Source organism: Musca autumnalis, unplaced genomic scaffold, assembly GCF_047663935.1.
Source record: "Musca autumnalis isolate F117 unplaced genomic scaffold, ASM4766393v1 scaffold_1, whole genome shotgun sequence".
Taxonomy (NCBI): domain Eukaryota; kingdom Metazoa; phylum Arthropoda; class Insecta; order Diptera; family Muscidae; genus Musca; species Musca autumnalis.
In genome coordinates, this window is record NW_027411644.1 from 261,794,968 (window position 1) to 261,818,640 (window position 23,673).

The 23,673-nt window shown below is 33.8% G+C and overlaps 1 protein-coding gene across 4 annotated transcripts in view; it reads left to right on the forward strand.

Moving 5' to 3' along the window:
• jdp (DnaJ domain-containing protein) overlaps positions 1–23,673 on the forward strand; it is a 189,208-nt gene that overhangs the window by 145,513 nt on the left and 20,022 nt on the right. For 3 of the 4 annotated variants that reach the window (XM_073961010.1, XM_073961009.1, XM_073961011.1), the window contains exon 4: positions 2,745–2,861. In XM_073961010.1, the coding sequence (XP_073817111.1) occupies positions 2,745–2,861 (117 nt within the window). Of the gene's footprint in view, positions 1–2,744; positions 2,901–23,673 lie in introns of all 4 variants that reach the window. The other variant, XM_073961007.1, reaches the window with a different exon arrangement.

Here is a 23,673-nt window from a genome sequence, read left to right on the forward strand (position 1 = left end):
GTGTAAAGTGGTAGAGCTTAAATTGTGAAATTCGGTATTAGTATAGCAGTAGGATTGTAGAGTGGAGATAGAGAGGAAGTTTTGAAAATTAGTTTTATTTTTGTTGTGTATTCTGAACGTTATAGTAAGTTCATTTGAAAAGGTACATCTATGCGGCTTATGTTTTACAAGAAGATTATTACAACCTGAGAATAAAAAGGCCTAAAATAAAATGTCTCAAAAATTAACTGTTATATAGGGTAACATCTTTTGAATAAAGGTTTTCTACATTTTGATATCACAAATTCCAAAATTCGGTTGGAAAATATGGATAAAATTTCAAAATACCCACACAGTTATAATAAAACATGGACTGGCATTTAAAATGTAGGCCGCTGTTGAAGTGTAGAGGTCTTTTTTGAAATACGAACAAAAGGTGTACGAGCAGTACTTAAATGAAACTAATTACACTGTGAACACAAATTTTGGGGCAGAGATAATTCCTTTTGGAGATAATTCCAAAGGACAGATCCGCCGTGAGTCGAACTTCCGCGTTATGGCGTGATGAAGTTTTTGCTAGAGACCCTGTAAGGCATCTGAAATTAGCGTTATATCTTTGTTAACTGTTGTTTTAGCTTATTTATGAGATGACATATCTTCAGTCAAATCGAATGAGGATTATTTTCGTAGAGTACTTCGACCTTCGAACTCGCTTCCTTCAATGTCCTTTTCGTCCTTTATTTTAAGAGCCGCTATAAAAGTACCACAAGATGACGTTTTTCAACTTCGAAATGTTCTGCAAAAATGTCGCTCAGAAAAGTTTAGGTACGGCTCTCATTGGCAACTAATCGATTTTGTCGCGTTTTCATAGTCACTTTTGACATTTACCCCTGTTTGCTCAGAAAAAAACTGTGTTTTGTGTTTTTGTATGTTCTGTAAACAAAATATAGTCTTTTTCTGAACAAAAACATGGTAAATGCACAAAACGACCACGTAAACGCGACAAAATCGATTATTTGTCAATGAGAGTAGTACCTAAAATTTTCTGAGCGACATTTTTGAAGAACATTTCGAAGCTGAAAACGTCATCTTGTGGTACTTTTATAGCGGCTCTTAAAATAAAGGACGAAAAGGACATTGAAGGAAGTGAGTTAGAAGGTCGAAGTGCTCTACGAAAATAATCCTCATTCGATTTCACTGAAGATATGTCATCTCAAAAGTAAGCTAAAGTAACAGTGAACAAAGAGATAACGCTAATCCCTGATGGCTTACGGGGTCTCTAGCAAAAACTTCATCACGCCATAACGCGGAAGTTCGATTCACGGCGGATCTGTCCTTCGGGATTCTTAATATACTCACCAAGGCCTTTCTTCCCCAAGAGGAATTTTCCGTGCCCCCAGACTTTCACCTCCATTTTGTTGCACAGTGTTATCAATTTAAATAGGTATTAGTACATCACAATTTTCAGAGTTCACCATATTAAATATTGTTTATTTGTATATTATTCCTTTTCCGCATAAGAAGTAGCGGGCATTTTGCTATATATTATAAATACATATTTCATTTATTCGGCGACTTATATCAAAATTATATGGAGAATATTTTTGTCTTTAACGTCTTCTATCTAGAATGAAGTTTTGTGGGACAAAACTTAATAAACTCAGATAAAGTACACGATTAACCCTAAAACGTGATTTTACTTTTGGTAGATTTCTGGCGTTTAGGTACTTTTATGAGTTTTGGTGTATTCGGGAATCTGTAGTAAAATTTTATGACAAACAATTTTGAAGAATATTTTGATCTGATACATTTTAAATAAGTTTTTAAACGTTTTTGAAAAAAGGGACCGAAAAACCCGTTTAGTGACTTAGGGTTAATTTTTCTCATAAAAAGATACCCCGCATTGTTGTCAGTAAAATTGCCAAAGACACTTTATACCTAAAATGCAAGGATTCCAAGGAATCTGATGTCGAATATTTCAAACGCTGTAGAAATGGGCGGAACTTGCCACGCCTATTTAGGTTACTTCCCGACGTCAACTTTCAAAACGCCGATACACGTGTCTTTTTTTTCATAATCTGTCCGAATTATCTTGTAATTATTATTTGTGTTGTACAGTGTTATTAGACAGATGCAGTTGATTCTTCCTATAATGCATGTTCCGAGGCAATGGCAAATAAATCATCGTTGCTAATTGTTTTATCGTGTAACGTTAAGAACTCATGAATATGCTCTTCACTAGATTAGAAGCCATATCCATATATTATTTTTCTATGAGGCAAATCGAATCAGTAACGCAAATCGAAACAAAATCTATTATTTTTTTATTATTTTATTTATTAGTGTATTTAAATGAGGCACATGGTTAGTGGTTGAGAGTCCATAAATGTTAATTTTTTAAATTGGAAAACATGTACTTGACAAACTGTATTTTCTATTGTGGAGCCTAAATGTATGCTATAATATTTATACAATTTGAGTATAGGAAAACTACGATGTTTGTTTTTTAGCTGATCAAAAAATCGATGTGGCCTACCGAATATTCATTCAAAATTATGGAAAATAATTTATTTTAAATAATTTAAAATTTAAGTTTCCATTAGTTTCTTTAAAAAAAACATGCATTGAAAAATAATACCACAGCCATTTGATGTGATTTACCTTAATTAATATTAATGTGATGATTTTTCAAACAGCTCTGAACTAAAATATGCATTTGTTGCTTTTCTTTTTTCTCTCTCTCTTTTACACCATCTAACTTGTAGGAGGCCAAGGAGACATTGTGCGATCCCGAGAAACGTGCCAATTATGATAAATGGCGCAACAGTGGCATTGCCATGAGCTACAAGAATTGGTTGGGTATGAAGGAACACGTCGGACAGGTGAGAAGATACACTATAGCGGAGAAAGTGGATAAAGAGGTATGGTAAACAGAAATGAATGGGAAAACTGAAAATCAAACAAAAGACATATACTCTTTCTTTGTCAATATGGAATGCATCCGTTTTCCCACCAGCACCACCAGAAGCATCAATCAAATTCCAAAAGCAATAAGTGTACCTTTTAGAATGTGTGTGTGTGAACTTTTTCTTTTCTTTGTAGTATTTTTTTTTTTCTACTTACAATGCCAACTTCTACTGTTCCTTGTGTGTGGTAATGCGACCACAAGAAGTGTAATTTTTTATCATATTATTGTCATATATCAATGCAACATTTATATGCATTATTTAGAAGTTTTTACAACATATATGTCACAAGCTGACATTTTTTGTCAAAAAATGTATTCAAATTGGCCATTAGCCCATATACGAGTATCTATTGGAGACACCATAAGCATTATTTCTATCCATAAAATATAAGAGGTATTTTAAGTAAAAGAAATCACATTAGATTGTTGTCAAGAGCCCTATTTAGATAGAATGTACTATTAAAGGAAATCCTTGGGAAGTCTTAAAAAAAATAAAAAGGAAACTATATTTTTTCTGTGGGTTGAGCCATTCTTTCTCAAATTTGAGAGTTTGTTTCATGGAAGACATCTTTGTATCTGTAGAGGACGCCATTAGAAGGATATCTGTCTATTGAAGATCTATTCCGAAGAAATTCTATATATAAGACCACTTAAAGACAACGTATACCTATAGAAGATCCCTTTCGGAAAACTGCTATCTATAGAAGGAGCCCTTTTGGATGTCTTCTATCTAGAATGTGTTATATCTACAGTAGACCCTTTCAAGAGGACGTCTATCTACGGATATAGCTTTACGATGTATTCTATTTATATAAGACAGCCTTAGGGTGTATTTTATTTATAGATGGCCACTTTTGGAGGTATTCTATTATAAAAAATCCGTTTAGGAAGTCTTTTTTCTACAGAAGACAATTTTCGAAAGTTTTCTTTTTCGAAAAGACACATGCATTTCATTTCAATAGCACATTTCAAATTTGTATTTGTTACTTCATTTTAGTTGACATTCGTCGAATATCCTGGGTTACATTTATATATCTCGTTATGTACTCTTATGAAGTATCTTTCAACAAAAATTGTTGCTTCGATAAAGTGCCGTTATAAATATATGTTTTTATACCCTCCACCATAGGATGGGAGTATATTAAGTTTGCCACTACGTTTTTAACTACTCGAAATAATCATTGTAGACCCCACAAACTATATATATTTTTGATCTGCGCGCAATTATACATCGATGTAGCCATGTCCGTCCGTCTGTGGAAATCACTCTAGCGTCCGAACGGATTGACGTAGGTGGATGAAATTTTGGGAAAATCTATTGTATTTACGTAGGACTTTTGGTATTGAAAGCGGGCTATGTAGGTCCATGCTTTCGTATAGCCTCCATACAAAATGACGCGTGATGCGTCATCGTTTTAAGGAATTTTTAAGATATTTGTCCCATTTTACCACCGAATTGCTTGTAATTTGGTATTTTGTGTCTCCAGCGGCCAAAAAACATTCCTACCAAAGTTGGTTTATATAGGTCCACGTTTTGGTATAGCCCCCATATAACGGGGTAAAAAACTTTCCCCCAGAAATTTGTAGGTATAGGTCCACGCCATCATATAGCCCCCATAGAACGGTACTCTCCGATTTTCGGTATTTTGAAGGTTGTGGCCACATTAATCCACCGAAATGGCTGAAATTTGTTGTGGAGGGTATAAAAAGTTCGGCCCGACCGAACTTAACGCTTTTCCCACTTGTTAATTTTCTTTCAATAAAGCCCAAAATGTGTATGGTTTAAAGTGTTTCCTTGGAATAGCATATTCTTTAATAACTCGAGTACAACGGCAAATTTTAATTATCTCAGAAATGGCTTAAAATTCGAATTTTGGTTTGTTGAGAGCATTTGTTGCTATCGGCCTACGTCTTTATATGGCGCCCAAAAAGCGATACCTTCCGATCGGTATTTTCATGGTTTTAGCATAATTATAACACGGAAATGGGTGATATTTCGTATTTAGTTTTCGTAAGGAGCCCAGAGCTTTCCTCCAAAAATCTGTTACTATAGGTCTACTTTTTGAAATAACCCCCTATGAAACGGTACCTACCCATTTTCGGTACGTTCAAAGTTTTAGCCTAATTATAACACCGATATAGCATTTATTTCCTATTTATTCTTCGTTTGGAGCATTAAACTTTCCCACAGAAATTTGTTGTAATTGGTCCACGTTTCACATAGCCCCATGGTACCACCCGATTTTCGTTATTTTCAAGGTTTTTAGTCTAATTAAGTTTCGTATTAAGTCTTCGTTGGGAGCGCTAAACTTTCCCCCAGGTGTTTCATGGTCTACGGTCAGATATAGACTTTAGATTTAGACCCAACGAAATGGCTGAAATTTCGTATTTAGTCTTCGCGATGAGTATAAAACATTCATAATGAAAATAATTGTTATACCCTCAGCATTTATGCTAACGAGGGTACATACACTTTCATACGGGCAAAATGTGTCTCATCGAAATAATGGTTTTAGACCCCAAGTATGTTTGGACGAAATGTTTTTCAGACAATTTGAAGTCAATTGACTAGAGCGGCTGGCTGGAGCGCACGATAACTCTCGAACGGATGAACCGATTCGGTTAAAATTTTGGCTTTCGTAATATTTTGCTCAAACTTAGTTTAAGTTCGAAGATAGGTTATATCGGTCCACTCCTTCCGGTACCTCCCCCACAAAAGATCGGAAATGTTCGGAAAATTTGTGCGCACGATAACTCTAGAAAGAAGTAACCGATTTGGTCCATACTTTGCACATCGTTAAATTCCTACCAGACTTAGATGAGGTTCCAATATGGACTCAATCGGTCTACTCCTTCGGGTACCTCCCACACAAAATTTCGGAAATGTTCAGTTTAGGACCTGCTCTCGAATCGCTTTAATTTTTGTTGTAGCAACCTGTGTTGATCGCCCCTCATACGACGGTACACGTTTCATCAGAGGCAAGTCCATACTTCCTGAGAAAATAGCCTGAAAGGTACAAAAACCCCTATGACACCGTGTGTAGTGGTTGGAGCGCAACATAACTCTCGAACGGATCTCTACCTGAAAGGTACAAAAACCCCTATGACACCGTGTGTACTCGTTGGAGCGCAACATAACTCTCGAACGGATCTGCCGATTTTGTTCGTAATATTTTGTGCAAACTAGTTTAAGTTCGAACATAAGCCATATCGGTCCACTCCTTCAGGTACCTCCCCCACAAAAGTTCACTCTTGAAGGGAGTGACCGATTTGGTCCCTAGTTTACACATCCAAATATATGTACCAGATATAGATTATGTTGGAGTGGACAATATGGACTATGTTTGTCCACTCCTTCGACTAGCTCACACAAAATTTCGGATAAGTTCACTTTAAGACCTGCTCTCGGATCACTTTGATTTTTGTTGAGACAACTTGCATTCGCTGCTTCAAATACGACGGTAAACGATTTTTTCAGGGGCAAGTCCATACTTCTTGAGAAAACAGCCCGAAAGGTGTAGAAAACCCAATGTCACCAAATATAGTAGCTGTAGAGCACGAAAACTCTCGAAGTGATCAACCGATGTGGTCCGAAATTTTGTCCAAACTTAGTTTCAGTTCGAAGATGGGCAATACCGGTTCCCAACTTCCGGTACTTCCCCCCCAATATATACAAAACGTCACTAAATTGTATGTACGAAATCTCTCGAACGGGGCAACCAATTTACCTTCTAAAATGGCACATATCGCTCCTCTCCTTAGGTACCTCCCCACAAAATTTCAACATTTATGTATAAGCGGTCGAAGGTCGAAGATCCTTTGGAAATGTATACCGATGTGGTTCGTAGTGGTCCTGTTTACAGCGATATTATGTTTTCAGTGGACAAGTCCATGCTTCCTGGCATACTGGTCCAAACTGAAATGACTAGTGGGCGCGAATCTATCGAAAAGTTTTGACTCCCAAAATAAGATCCTGATAATGGACAATGTCGGTCAATTTCTTTAACTACCTCCTCCGCAACACTTTTGACCTTTAATTCTAATCCACATTTTTGTCGGTTCATACGCCCATCATTTTGAAAACTCCCTAAATACATACGTTTTTTGTTGGAAAAAAGTGTTCCAATTTATATACGCTGAGGGTATATCTCTGTCGGAAAAGCCGACTGATAGTTTTTTACTTGTTTATTTTTTTTTGTATTTCATGTCTTTTTTTCATTTTGGACCGAAATGTGGATACACAAGTTTTAGTCGGAAAATTGTTAATGCAGGGCAATGTTTTGGTAGGGACACCGCACGGTGGTCGAAAGCACTGATCTAGCGGCGCGAAATTAATAACTTGCAAACAAATTGAGATACGTCATTGAAATTTGGCACAAACTCAGCTTGTACCTGTGGGTAATAATGGGCAAAATATGAACAATATCAGCTGATGTTTTGGTATAGCCCCCATATAACGGTACCTTAAGATTTTCGGTATTTCGAGGATTTAAGCCACAATTTCGTAGCAAATTACCTGTAATTTGGTACATAGGGTTCCTAGTGGTCACAAAATATTTTCACCAAAAATTATGGACATAGGTGCACGTTTTGATATAGCCCCCACGTAACCGTACATCCCAATTTAAGGTATTTTGAATTTCATGATCACATTTTTAAACCAACTTGGCTGTAATTTTGCATTCCGTGTTCTCGCTGCGTATAAAATCTTCTTACAAAACATTTTCAACAAGGATTTATGTTTCGATGTAGCCCCTTTTATGGTACCCCCGATTCGTTGAATTTTTACTTTTTATCCCATATTTAATAACATATTTAGCTATAATGTGGTATTATAGTGTTTCCGGGGGTAGAAATCCAACTTGCAAACATTTCTCAAGATAGGTCCATATTTTGATTTAGCTCCCATACAAATGCATAGCTAAATTTGAATGAATGTCATGCAAAATCCCTTATTTTAAAAGTGCAGTCATCAACAGATTTGCAAATATTTGTAGCCCTAATGTGGTTATTTCGTATCCAGAGAGTCCAATTTCATTCCCCAAAAAATAATCAAACCTAAGTTCGGCCAAGTTTACAAGATGCACTCTAGGGAACAAGCGCGTACAACCCATAAAAAGAAAAAAAGTGAATTTTTTGAAAATTTATTGCTATATAACTAGGTGACTCCAGACCCCAAACTAATTTTTAAAATTTAAATCTCACCCGCTGCTATTAATTAAAAAAAATCTTGTCCAGTTTCATTACGAATTTATTTAACATTTAAAGAAATATAAAGTTAATTTTTATGCAACATCTGATGCAACAAAAACTCTTGTATTTGATAGTGAATAACTGAGTGAATATTTACAACAACAAAAATGAAAAAAACAAAATATTTGTCTGCAAAGTGTCTGTAATCGATACAATGGAAAATATTTCGCAATTTCATAGTTCGATTTTTTCGCGCCGCTAGATCAGTGGTTTCGACCAGTGTGCACCGTGGCGTAGGAGCTTAATATTTTCATTAACTAAAGTATAGTAATTATTCCCTATTGCGTCAACACAACTCGTGGTGGAGTGCGTCTCAAAAATAACTTCATATTTTTTCGACAAGGTACCGCAATTTCTCTTTAAATAAGTGAGATTTTAGTGGCATTTTGCTCTTACTTTAGTCAGTATGCAGAATGCAATACAGGATAGTATTTTTTTACCCTGACTCTATAGTGTGTTTGTATTCATTCCTTGCATAGTTGCCAGGATTCGCTTTGTTAGCTCACATTGAAGGTTTTTCTTGATTGTTTTCACAGCTTTGAGGGCTTAGACCAGGGTATATAGTTTTTTCTTCGATCACGTCAATGGACACGACACTTAAAGACTATATGAAAGGACTTAGAATGGGTACAGTTTGTTTCTATATCTTCAGGATATTTGAATATATTTATAAATTTTGAAAATGCTCATTTAAGAGCTTTCTGCTTATACAGACAAAGGTGGAATAAAGAGTTAGGAGATCCTATATTAGTAGAAAAATACCTTTAGGATTGTCTTTTGATCACATGTACATAAAAGATATATAGTATACTAGCATGTGCCCGCTACTTCGTTAGCGGAAGTGACACAATTATAAAGAAAATCTCAACATTAAAACAATTTTTTTTAAAGAAATTACTTTTGTTACTTCTGACCGATTTCTGAAATTAATACCCTAATTTTGTCTTCAACAGCAACTCATATGTTCAACAAACCAAACATTATTGAAAGAATTTTTGTTTGAATTTGAAAATCAAAATTTTTACAAATTCATCGTTTGTAATTATTTTTTTATAACTTACTTGAAGTTTATACCATTATCACCAACTGCGACATCTGCAATGGAAAATAACAACCTTCATTGTCTTTCCAATATATATTGGTTTACGATCAAATAAATGCGCCTAGAAGTAAACTACAAAATTTAAAATTGTTTGTGATATTTTACGGTATTAAGAAATTATAGCATTTAATTTGACAAATGTGTTGCAAACTACGAGTAAGTACATAAGTAAGTAATAACAGTGAATAATAAGGATTTTTGTTATTGTTATTTTTTGTGGTTCCAGGACAAATTTTGCAAAATCCGGCCTTATCTCGCACATTTGCACCAACAGTGACCTACTGATAAAATTTCAAGCTCCTAGCTTTAGCCGTTTTAGCTGGGCGTTGATGATGAGTCAGTCAGTCACTTATCACCAAGCTCAAATATGTAATAGATAAGATATATAGTAAAAGTTATAGTCCTCACAAAAGTGTTTCCCTCACAAAAGTGTTTCCATGAAAAAAATCTCTGTCATTTACTGCTTCATTCATTTTAACTTTGTTTACTTGACATTTGATTTTATCTATACAACTTTTTTAGTTGTCATTTAACAATGGTCTTGTTAATTCTTTATATGTATAAATGACTTTCTTGTTATTTACTGACATTTACCTGTGCCAGAGTATATATTACATACAGTACAATTTAAAGATTGTCACTGTGTAATTGAATTTTGTAACCATGTACATATTTACTAAGATTCGTTTCATTTTATTCTTGCACCTATTACGGCGACCTTGGGAAAAGATACATGTATATGTACATATATATGTGACACATTTCGTCTCCCTGTTAAGTTAGCGCAAGTACATTGGATGTTTCTAGTCTTTTATGAGTTCAACATTTTCAATTTTTTTCTTCTCACTGTGATGCTCGGAACCATTGTAACAAGAATTGCGAACATGTTTTTTCTGTGCACGTTTCATGTTGCACATTAATTTGACATGTTTAACTGAAATTCTCATTGTTGAAGTGTCATACGTGTGTACAAACTACATATGTACATGCACATTGAAAAGGATAAGTTCCAATTGTACATTACTGACTATGTTATGGTCGGCAGGAGTGAATTTTTATAAACATTGTTAACTTTGACTATAGTTAAATTGTAATTTCTGCGAAGAAGGTTTTATGACTGAAGCTTTTGGGGGTAATGAGGGTATATACACTAGGGTTATGACTTTTTTCTCAACCTCGTATCCCTGTATGATATTTTGATGGGTTTTTACCTAAGATTATACATTTTAGAACTGTTGACCAACGTTAAATCAAAGAAGCTTACACCTGGGAAGTTTTTATGGATTCTGAAACTACAATGTTTATAGACGAAAAAAAAATCAAAAAATAAAAAAAATCGCCGGAGCGCTTTTTAAACAAATCTCGGTCAAAGCTCACATTTTTATGGTTTTTTAGGTTTTCACGATTTTGCTTGGAAACCGCAAGTCCGATCGAAATGGGACTAAAGAAAATGTTGTAGCTGTAAAAATTCTCTAGAGGATTGCCTGTTGTGATTTGTACCTAGAATTTACCATTTTTGAGATATAGAAGTGCAAATTGAAACAATGCACTGACTGTATCCCCTCGTTATAAAATAATGTCATGTACCCACAGTGGTCGCTGCCATTGGCCAAAATTATAAAAAATAAATTCTAATTTTTGGTACCAAATGTGTTCATATCAACTTCTAACATGTTAAATTTCTTTAAAATAAATTTGTTATGTATTTCTTCTTACTGTACTCTTTGAGAATAGCATCAAAAAAGAGAAAATTTAACTGGTTGGATTTCGAGGTGAATTCAGTGCAAATGTTAGGTTAAAGTAAAATAATAATATCAAACTAAATGAACTCTATATTGACCAAACTCAATTCAAATACTGAAAAGCAATGTACTAACTTAATTTTTAAGCAGTTTTGAGTTTGTTAATGTTTTGGATTCGTTACTGAATACGTGTGTTCGCTGAAGGACTTTTGTAATGTAATTTCTTCAGTATAATTAGATTTCATGTAGGGTTTTAGTTATGTTCCCCGTCTTTCCTCAAAACGACATTTTATTTAGAAGATCAGTAGTAGGCTAAACACCCTATTTTCAAAATATCAGCTGCATCTTTTTGCACTTTTGGAACTTGTTCCCAAAATACTAAGGACACCTTTCAGGGTGTTTTTTGTCATTTTTCAAATGTGCAGGTGATACATTTCAGTTTTTAAATATATAGTAGAGACATTGTGCGGTTCAGTTATATGAAGGATACATCAAAATGTGGTCCTCAATGTAAAATTTCTAGAACTCTAAAAATACCGAATATTGGGCGGTATCGATTTATGGGAACAACAACATTGTTAGACAAATTTCTCCAACTGATAAACCGATCTGGTCCAAAATTTGTCCTTCGTCATACTTTGTCCAAACTTAGTTTAACTTCTAAAATGGCCCATATCGGTCCTCTCCTTAGGATACCTCCCCCACAAAAGTTCAACATTAGTGTCCAAGTGCAGTTTAGGGTCTGTTGGGAGATCATTTGCAAATTTATACCGATGATTTTTTTTTTGTGGTCCAGACATATATGTTTTCCGTGGACAAGTCCATGCTTCCTGGCATACTGGTTCAACAGGTGTACGATAACCCACTGAAATGACTAGTGGGCACGATATCTATCGAAAGGATATCACTCCCAAAATAAGATCCACTTTAGTAATACACTATGTCGGTCAATTCCCTCCTCCGCAAACCTTTTGAACTTTAATCCTAATCCACATTTTTGTCGGCAAGTTCAAATGCCCAAAAAGTGCCACAAAATTCTGAAAGACTCTAAATACATTCGATCTGTCCGTAGATGAAAGTTCTAATTCACATAGGCTGAGGGTATATCTCTGTCGGCAAAGCCGACTGATCATTTTTTACTTTTATTTTTAGTTTTTTTATTTGTGTTGTTAGATTAAATTTGACTGAAATTTTCGTAAGTTCGACCACAGTGGTACGGTGTGTCTTAACTTACTTTAAATAAATACCGCTTACACCTGGGAAGTTTTTACGTATTCTGAAACAGCAATGTTTATAGATGAGAAAAAATGCAAAAACAAGAAAAGATCTCTGAAGGAATTTTAAAATAAACCGCGGTCAAAGTTCACATTTTCATGTTTATTTTAGGTTTTCGCGATACAAAATTTGGTCATTGTAATATTTTGTCGAAACTTAGATCTTTCCATTCCTTCCGGTATCTCCCTCAGATAAGTTCAAGTTCAAAGATTGCGCGCATGCTAACTCTCGAATGGATCAATCGATTTTGTCCAAGGTATGACAATCGTAACATTTTTCCAAACAATTATTGTTGATAAATCAGATTCGTCTACCAACTTCGTCGTTTACCTTTTACACAAAATTTCAAATTTTTTCGCTTAAATGCAGTTTGTTGACATGTCTTAAAATAGTTTTGTTTCAGAATAGTTTTAGTGTTTCCACTACAACGGCGCAATTTTCTTTCTAGTGCAACTCCAAATTTCACAAAATCTCCCAAAATTCGTTTAGCAAAGAATGTCCTTGTGGTTCTGATTACAACGATACAATTTGTTTTTTAGACAAGTCCATTAATCCTGACATAATTAACTTAGTAGTCGACTCGACTGTCATATCATTATTATCATAAACTTTATTCACTTATACTGAAATTATATGCTCATCTCATAACTTAAGCACTTCATTGGATTTACATTATTACTGAGATTAGACAAAATTTTCTTTGAATTCAAGATAAACAAACAAAAAACTGTCATAAAATTTTAATTGAAAAAGTAATTTCGTACCTTTAATGTAAAGTCGTAAAAATTTGAACACACGCCCGCACTCAAAGAAGTCGATATGGCCATGTTGTCGTAAAATTCTGAAAAACATACTTTTCACATGTTGTTACTGCCATACATGTCTTCATGTCATATTGGAAAATAAAGAGATGACATTGAAAATGTCAATTACCAGAACACGTCCATCAAAATATCAAATACATCACCACCGCACACATATACATACATATGTATGTACATACAACGTAGAAGATGTAATAAAAAACTTCGAAGTTGTGTACTTCCTTTCCATCGAAAGTAATGTTGATCGATATGTATGATTTTTCATTGATGACAGCTTTCTCTTGTGCTTTACTGTGAATTTGTAATGTATTCTCATTAGGGAGGGAAAGAATGAAATCTTTGAATTTGAAGTGTAATTAGATTGATTCACATGAATTCGTTCTTTATAGATGTAGGTGCGTGTATATAAAAGAGTAATATAACCACAGCTGACGTTGCCAGGGGCCGGCGACCAATGGGTCCCAGCCCCCTTCCGAAATGGAGTAAAAGAGTTTTTATTTACGCAGACTGAGCCACCGACATTTTCATAATTTTGTTTTTATTGAAATATTATATTTTTACAATGATGAGTTACATATCACTTTTTACTTATTTTGTGGAAATCGATACTATTGACTCTCTCGACTTTCTCAGATGAGTTTATAAATTCCCATATCCATACATATCTTTATATATAAAAGAGCTTAGTTGAATGACTGACATATCATCGCCCAGAACGGCTTAAGCTAGAATCTTGAAATTTTGGGTGTGGGTTTCTGTTGGTGTGTAGAGGTGAGATAATTCTGGGTTTTTGGAAATTCGAACTAGAATGATACGAAAAGTACTATATGGTACTAATTAAGGTAACCCTTGTATTAGTCAAAAGGGAAGAGCTAGAATTCTGAAATTTTAAATGACAGTCACTGATGGAGGGTTAGAAAGATGTACCAAAGGGTTTTTTTAATTTCAATACTGATACGAAGAGTACTAAAAGTTACTAAATTTGGTGCCAATTGCATATTCATAAGGGATATAGCTAGAATATTGAAATTTGGTATGGGAATCAAGGTGCTGATATAAGAAAATGGTTTTGAAAATTCGTACTTATGTATACGAAAAGAACTAAATGGTACTAAATTTAGTACAACTTGTATTTGGGGGAACGGATAGAGCTGGAAATCTGAAATTTGGAATTAAGACCACTGTTGGAGTATAGGATTGAACTATGGAGGTAGTTTTGGAAATTCGAAATTATGTGTACGAGAAGTACTAAGTTGTACTAAACTTGATACAGTTTGGAGTTTGGTGAACGGATAGAGCTGGAAACAAAAAATCGGAATATAGATTGCAGTTGAAGTGTACGATTGAGATAGGTTTTTAAGTTTGTACTTATGTATACGAAAAGTTCTAAATGGTACTAAATTTAGTACAACTTGGATTTGGGTTCATGGATAGAGCCTGAAACATGAAATTTTGAAATTATGATAACTGTTTGAGTATAGGATTGTGTTAGTTTTGGAAATTCGGACTTATGTGTACGAAAAGTACTAAATTAGGTACAATTTGGATTCTGGTGAACGGGGAGGGCTGGTATCCTGAAAAATGGAATTACATTACTGTTGCCAATTGAGATATGAAGGTATGTTTGGAAATTCGTACTTATGTATGCGACAAGGTACTAAATATGGTACTGTTTGGATTTGTTGAACGGATAGAGATTGAATCCAGGAATATAAAATGATGATCAATGTTGAAGTATTGGATTGAGATAGTTTTGGAAATTCGTACTTATGTGCACGAAATGTACTAAATGGTACTTAATTTGGTACAATTTCGCCTGACCAAATTTTTGAAAGTTCATGTTAGCGAAAATTTCTTATTTAGCAATGATGTAAACCTTATTTTAGACTTATGTTACAGATGAAATAATTTCCATTACTATTTTTAATTAAAATGACGTAAGGCGTCTTGGCCAGAACTTTGTTGATAATATATGAGAGTTAATATATGTTCAAAACAATGGATATATTAATAATCTCATATATATATATATTTTGGGTGTATCATCTATCAAATAACCCACAACTACGGTGAATGTTATGTAATTCAGTGACCAAAAAAGAAAGAGTATACAATCGGAAAACCTTAGAAATATCTTAACATTTAATTTTTTTGTTTACATGAATTGTTGAGGAGCTTTCCTTTATTTCCTACTTCACAAAAGTTCAAAATCACGGCTTCAATTTTCCACTCAAAATTTATTGAGTAATTTATGGAAGTAAAATGGGATTAGTAGAGAATTGATTTATGCAGAGGGAACGTTTGGATATCATGGCGTTATCCACTAGTGTTTTTTATATGTATTTACAGGAGAATTTAGGAGTTATATAAATAAAGGAAAAAAACGTAGAGACACGTGTCTTCTTTTTCTTTTTTGTATTTTATCACGTTGGCTGTCAGAATATGGTAAATTTTTCTATTTCGGAAATTCAGGTGTTCAATCGTTGTTATTGTCATAAAGAACACAATTGTAGATATTTCCGTAAAGATGTTTTGGTGTCTAATCGTAGATCTTATCACAAAGAATTTCTGAAGGTCGATAGTGGTTTTCTTGATAGAGATCTAGTGCTTAGCAATAGTGAGGATGTCCATCATGAAATTCTAGCACCCAATCGCGGGTATGTAAATGACAAATTCTGTCGCCCAATTGTGTTAATGGACTAATTTTGGAGTCCAATCGTTTGACTTCTCTTATAGAAATTCTGGTTTCCTATCGTGGTTCTTCTCATAAATGAATTAGGGTCAAGGAAAACATACGGCCATCATGTGTAGTGGCTGGTGCGCACGACTGCTATTGAAATGGATACTGCGTTGGTCCAAACTTTGTTTATCGCAATATATCTGCGAGCCTTATATAAAGATCGAAGATGGTGATCTTCGGTTTGCTCCTTCTGGTATTTTCCCCCAAATTTCAGGAATTTCAGCTAAAGTGTGTGTGTTTGTGCGAATTTTCTTGAACCGAGCAACAGATTTGGTCTAAAATTTGGATTTAGTAATATTTTGTCCAAACTTAGTTTTAGCTCGAAAATGAACCATGCTGGGTACATCCCTCACAGACCTTCGAACTGAATTGACTTATGGGCGTAATATCTTTTAAAAGGAATGACTCTCAAAATAAGATCTACTTCCAAAATGAACTATGTGGGTCCGGTCCATTTCTTCAGACACCTCCTCCGCAACACTTATGATCAATGATAAAATCCGTCCGTTTGTTGTCAAGTTCATTCGTCCGAAAATGGCTACACAATTCTGAAAATCTCCTAATACATAGCTTTGGGTTAAAGGATTTTGAATGTGTAGCCACTATTCGTTCTATCCATAGATGAACGTTTCTGTTCATATAAGCTCTGGGTATATTCCTGTCCGCAAAGCCGACTGATACTTGTTGAGATTTTGACGAAGAAGGATCTGTTTTTTTTATTTTGTTTGTCGTCCCAAAGTCCTTTGCCGAAGAGGGAAAAAGGAATATTTTTAGAAAAGTACATCCATTGAAAGTTCTTCCCAAAATACAATTCAAAGAGTAATCGACAGAAAAATCCTTTTTTGTACAATAGACATTTACTAATTTGTAGCAAGAGACCAGCTTCAAATAATCTCAACGACGACACTGCGGTGGAACAGAAATTATATCATAAAAAATGATTGATATAGTGTTTTTGCAAATTTCAAACATAGCACGATGGGGCCAATGACAGGTTTTCGAGGCAACAAATCACTGGGGCAAGCTAGATTTTCCAAATTTTGTACAGATGTTTATAATGGTCTTAGAAACTAATATGCCAAATTTGGTTCATATCGGTTCATATATACATATAGCTGCCGTATATATGTTCGCCCGATTTCAAGCAATTGATGGACCAAACACGGAAAATACCACGGAATTAGTACTACAAATAAGTTTGCCAAGTTATATTGAAATCGGTACAGATTTTGATATTGCTCCCATATATATTTTCGCCCGATTTTAGGTATTTGGTGCACCAATCCCGCTATGTATGTCCAATTTTGATGAAATTTGAAATGTGTGACGGATTTTGGTCTAGAAACATTTTTGGCAAATCATATTGAAATCGGTTCAGAATTGGATATAGATCCCATATATATGTTCGCCCGATTTCAGGAAAATGATTGACCAAGCATGCAAATTCCATCAAATTACAATAAAATTTGGAAAATGTTACGGAATTCGGACTACAAATAAGTTTGTCAAGTTATGTTGAAATCGGTTCAGATATAGAAATAGCTCCCCTATATACATATGTTCAAATTTCATGGTTTTGTCTGTGGTTTGTTATAAGTTAATAAAAAAGGTTCCAAATTTAGTAAAAATCGGCTAAGATTCCGCCACAAAAGCCAAAGTTTGCGATATATTATTCTTATTATTATATACGTTTATTAAATTTTTCCGAAATCCAATTGGTAACATTAATGGGTTTCCGATTATTAGCCAACAAAAACATAAAAATGTCGATATTTTTAAGTATTACGACATCTGAAATCATATTTTTATGAAAAGGCGCAGCTAATTTTTTCACAAAATGATAGTACACATTAATACCTTTCACCACATATATATAATATCCTAGATCTACCTAGATTTCAAAAGTTATACTCCAGAGAACACATGGATAAAAAAGCAAAATACTCCAAAAAAGACATAACATCTTAACTCAAAAATACATTTACCACACATAACATTTTTATTATTTGTTAACACTATCTTATTTTACATACCCATTGAAGAGCTTTCGATGTTTAAAAAATATAAAAATGTTGAAATGTTCTTTTTGGCGCCTAAAATGCTTTCACTACTTATTTATAACGAATGTCGGAAAATGATGCATAAGAAAATATGTCACCATTGCCAGATCAGTATGTCGCTATGTGATGTTACCAGATTGATTTATTTTTTTATTTTTAGTGATTCAGAGTGTTGGCAATCGAAATCCGTTATTATTTTTTTCAAATTGTTCACTTCAAAAATTGACTTTTTGCCTCGAAAACCTGCAATTGGCCCCATCGTGCATAATAAAGAATTTGTAATTGTTATGATGTTCAAAATAGTTCATTATGAAAACGTGTTAGAAACAATATACAAAAGTTTAAAACCACAAAAATTAAGAGATTTTTTCTTTTATTGTTGAATTGCTCTTATAAAAAATTTCAAAAACAAAACATCGCAAGAATGTTTTTTGTTTATAAGCCAAAGTATTGGACGTAATACGCTACAAACGTTCAATAAATACAAATAAACGTCTTGTTCTGAACCCAGTAACACTTACAGTCAGCCTGAAATTACGATTAAATGCTTAAACAACACCTTAAAACTTAACAACAACTATGCAGAAAATTGCTCAAAAAACCTAAATTGTTCATTATATTTATACTTTCAAATATGTTGGACAATAATACCAATGTAGTTAAATAGTTCTCTGTAATACTTCTTGTAAATATTTTACATATTTCTTAAACAATTTAAAACAGTTTAAAAATTTTACTCAAAAATTAAAAAATGTGTAACATAAGCAAATAGCCTATGGGAACGAAAATCATTTCGGCTACGTCGGTGGATTGAGGTAGTTTTAGAAGCTAGGATTTAGGATAGAGCTGGAATCGGGAAATTGGGAATTAAGATTATAGTTGGAGTGTAGGATATAGATTTGTGTGGGTGAACAGATAACGCTGGAATCACTTTCAGAAAAAATTACGCTAGAAATGTAGGGTAAAAACAAATTCATTCAATTTATGAATAGTGTTCAAAAATTGTTTCCAATGTTTAAAATTTTGCATTTTTCATAAAATTCATAAATGAAACATAAACATGGGATATATGTCTATTCTATTTTGCAAAATATGAACCAATTCATTCATTTCAAAATAGTTTTCTTTAATGCAAGAAAAAGTTTACTTATATTCAAAACTCAGTTTATATTTTTAATGGAGTTATTTTTTGTATAACAATTTTGTTTTTTATATTTTTTGCGTCTGCACATTTGTTTTTTTTTTCTTTAGACGTTTCTTCTATAGATTTTTCCTAAAGTCGTCAACATCAATTTTACCATTTTAAAATCTGAAGCCGCCTGACCAGGGATTAGAACCCGCATGCTATACATTGCACCACCACAGTAGTCATTACGTAACCCATTACAAAGTAATGTAAACAAGCTTCTTTTCCCATTACAAGTAATCTGAAAAGTAATGGGATACTTCTTAAAAAATTACAAGGCAAACCTACTTACTTTACTCCTCACTAAGTAATGGGGACGGTGGCACAGTGAGTGTGTGTCCGACTATAAATCCTAGGGTTGTGTGTTCAACGCTCACTGTCGGCACGCGAGTTTTTTTTTTAATTAAAAAATAACAGTTCGTGGTGCACATGTTCACTGCACATTTAAGTTCTTAAGCAACCCTTAATGTTCGTGTGCGTGGCATAGTATGTAGTGTCTTTGGCTAGAAATCAGAGGGTTCGTGTGTTCAACTCGCACAGCGATCGAAATAAAATAAAGTAAAATAAAAGTAAGAAGGTGTAATGAAATTAAAAAAATCTCTACATCATCTGTTCTAAAAATAGAATTTTTTTCTACTTACTTTTCAACTTCTAGTGGCCACAGAATAACTAGTTATTCTAGAGGTCATAAAATAACTACAAACTGAGTGCGACATGCCCTTGTAAAAATAATGGGGAAGAAAGGGGGTTTGCGAGTAGTTACGGCTGCCAAAAATCCCTTACAAAACCCATGATTTTGGGAGGACTTTTTTTGCTGGGAACAATCGCTTTCTTGTATGAAAAGAGAATCAGAAGAGAGAGAGAGAGAGAGAGAGAGAGAGATGCAAAAAAAACAGAGAGCAAATAATGGGGAAACTAGAAACTTTATTTTTGTATTTTAGAAAATCATTCATACTTTAAAAAAAATAGAAATTTGTACATGAATACAAAAATTTGTCCATTCACTTAAACAGAGGTACATTCACATTATGGACAAAAAATTATGAACGGAATTAGTAAAAAATTCATAATTTTGTTTTTTTCTGTATAGTTTTGGAAATTTCTAATTATGTGTACTTATAAGTGCTACAGGGTTCCAAATTTTCGACAATTCAGGTCTCAATTGTCCTGAAAAAGTACTAAAGGTGTTGAGCTGGAATTTCTAAATTCGGTATTGGGATATCAGTTGGAGTACTAAGTGGGCATAATGAGAAGGTTTTGGACATTCGCACTTATATGTACTAAATGGTACCAAATTTAATACAGTTTGGATTTGGGATAACGAATAGAGCTGTAATCCTGAAATTTTTACTAATTTGGTATAATATGTTATTGTGTAAGTAGAGCTATAATTTTGAAATATTATGACAAGATTTTGGAAATTCGTACTTATGTATAAGAAATGTAGTAAAAAGTGCCATAATTGTTTCTGGGGGAACATATAAAACTGAAAATGAATGCCGCGGTTGTCTACGAAAAGTACTAAATTTGGTACCATATTTGTATTGCGTGTGGGAAAAACGCTGGAATTATACTATTAGTGTACTAGAAGATCTAAGGGTAATAAGCAATAAGTGTACATAGGAATGAAAATGTTCAAATTTGGTCCATATCGGTTCAGATTTGGATATAGCCTCATATATATCTTTCACCGATTTTGCTATGACTCGGTCAATTTTGATCGAATTTTATATGTGATATTTTCTTATGCGCCCGAGTACCGAACTGAACAGGGGCCTGAGGAACATCCCATATTAAATTTGAAGGCTATTCATCAAAAATTGAGCGAATTATAGCAAAATTGGGGGAAGATATATATGGTGGCTATATCCAAATCTGAACCGATTTATACGAAAATTGGTGAATCTATTCATGGGTCTAAGAAAATATCACACAAAAAATTTGAAAGCCATTCGATTCAAATTGACCGAGTTATAGCAAAATCGGGGATAGATATATATGGGGGCTATATGCAAATCTGTACCGATTTTTGTGAAAATCGGTGTAGCCATTCCGTGGCCTATGAATGAAGGCTATCCGACCAAAATTGAACAAGTTGTATCAAAATCGGGAAAAGATATATGTATATGGGGGCTATATAAAATCTGAACCGATATATCTCAGAAGGTTGCAGGGATGGGAACAATGTTTTTAAACATTTCGCTTCGAAAGAGATGCCCATTTAACGGAAATCAAGGACCAAGGTGGCAATCAAAAGATATACTCTACCAAATATTAAGAATTTATATTTCTTATCAAATTTTAAATTTTTAATTCTTGAAACGGTACTTTGCCCATGTGCAGTTGATGTCGACTCTTTGTACTAAAATTTTATATTTATAGCCCACCCACCAAATCCCCATCCAAAACTTTTAATTTTATCAAGAAACAAAAACGAAAGCTATTGCTGTACTGAGCTATGAACAAAATCAACAGCATAGCATCAAACATAACCCAGAAAAATGTTTGATGGCAAAGAAGTATGTATTTGAAATATAACAGAATTTGCTATTGAGCTGTGAAACCATGACTATTTGCACATTTCGATATTTTTAACACACTACTATTATTTTGACCGCAACTATTGCTCTGTCCCAGAACCTGCAACAGTCTACTATTTTTGAAATTTTGACACTTTTTTAAATGTTGACACTTCTTTATAAATTTGCCAAAAAAATCAAAAATAGTAGATACTTTAGGTTCTGGAACAGAGCTTATCTTTCTACCCTATGGATCTTTTATAGACAGACTTCTTACCAAATAGCCAGTTATATAACAAACAGCACATTGGTGGAAATATTCAACTGCTGCTCAACAATAAGAATGTATTTGTCTGAGTGCTTGGTTACACAAATAAATATATTTTTACAGTAAGGAACATTTAGAATGTTTAACGGAAATTAGAAAAATGCATAACGATGGCTAATTATAAAAAAATTTGCACTAATCTTCTTGATTCTGGTCTTCAAAAAAGGGACAATTTGTTTATAGCTTCGTTTATAAAGGCTGAATTTAGCTTTACTAATAATATGTCTTCTAGAGTTTCGTGATTCATTCGGTTTCGCCTGTTTTGTTAAAAATTAAGATTGTCAGAGTTTGAGCTCAATTGGAGTATGTTAACACGTGCCTCTGGGACCTCAAAGTTTCCATGGGCCCTTTATATAGCCAAAATTAAAATCTGACCCGATTTTCAAAAATTTTTGTGGGATTACTTGTTTAGCAACTTGTAAACTGTTTTCATCGATTGGACAATAAATGTGATCTGTAAAGTGATTTTGTGAAAATTCGCCAATACAAATTAAAATTAAAATTGGTGCCCATTTTATAGGGCCAAAGGTGAATTTTCACAAATTCACTCTATAGACCACAATTATTATCCAATCGACGAAAAAAGTACCATGTAGGCACCTTGTAAGCAATAAACAACAAGCAATAAACAACTGAACAACTCATAGGGTCATTATTATAAGTTTTCTTTTACTATTGGATGTATTTGAAAACGCAAAATAAACGAATTTGAAGACATTAAAAATATAATTTTCACATTATAAGTTAATGCCAAGAAAGTTCTCCTTGAAATTAAATGATCCTTTTAATATTATTTTAACCGGAACGCTAAAAAAATCTGATCGAAAAATCCAAACTATAACCAAAGAAGGCTTATTTATAATAATGGGGGTTAGTGAGTTTGCTGGGTTAACATTAATTATGCTATGCTATGTAGAAATGTTTACAGCATAGCAGAGCACAGCAATCGTTTTTCGATTTCATGACTATGCTATGTGCTATGCTACTTTTATGTTCGTAGCATAGCACAGCAACAGTTTTCGTGTTTGTTTTTGAAAACAGCACAGCATAGCAATAGCATTCGTTTTTGATTTTGATGACTATGCTATGTGCTGTGATGATTTCAGAAGCACAGCATAGACCTTGTGCTATGCTACGTTTATGTTCGCATACGAAGTAGATGGCACTTTGCTAGTAAAGATATATTTAAATTCAATATAAACGACATCATCAACAATCCCACAAATATCCCTTTATTCTTTTTAAATATCTCTTCGTCCGTTAGGGTCGTTAAATCTTTATAGCATAATTTACATGTATGTCGCCTGTATTGACCATAAAAGAAATATAAAATAATCCACTAAGAATTATAATATAATTTTCGTTTTCCATGAAATCTACTTGTAAACGTAAACGTGTGTAGTCGATATAATTGCCACGAAAACTCGAATAAAGCAACGTTCCCTACGCGCAGACAGACAACGACTATGAAGGGATCTCTTATAACCTTTAAATTGCAATGAATGACGTTAGTACGTTAAAAAAGGAAACCACACCCATTCACTGTGACCACAATATTCAAATGATGTGAGATACAGATATTGCTAATGAAATTGGGGTTTTTTGTAGGGGAAGCATTGGTAACAATGGAAGACTTCATCAATTTTAATGATTTTTTTTTGCTTGGGGAATAGCTGGTTTTCTGTACCCATTAAAAG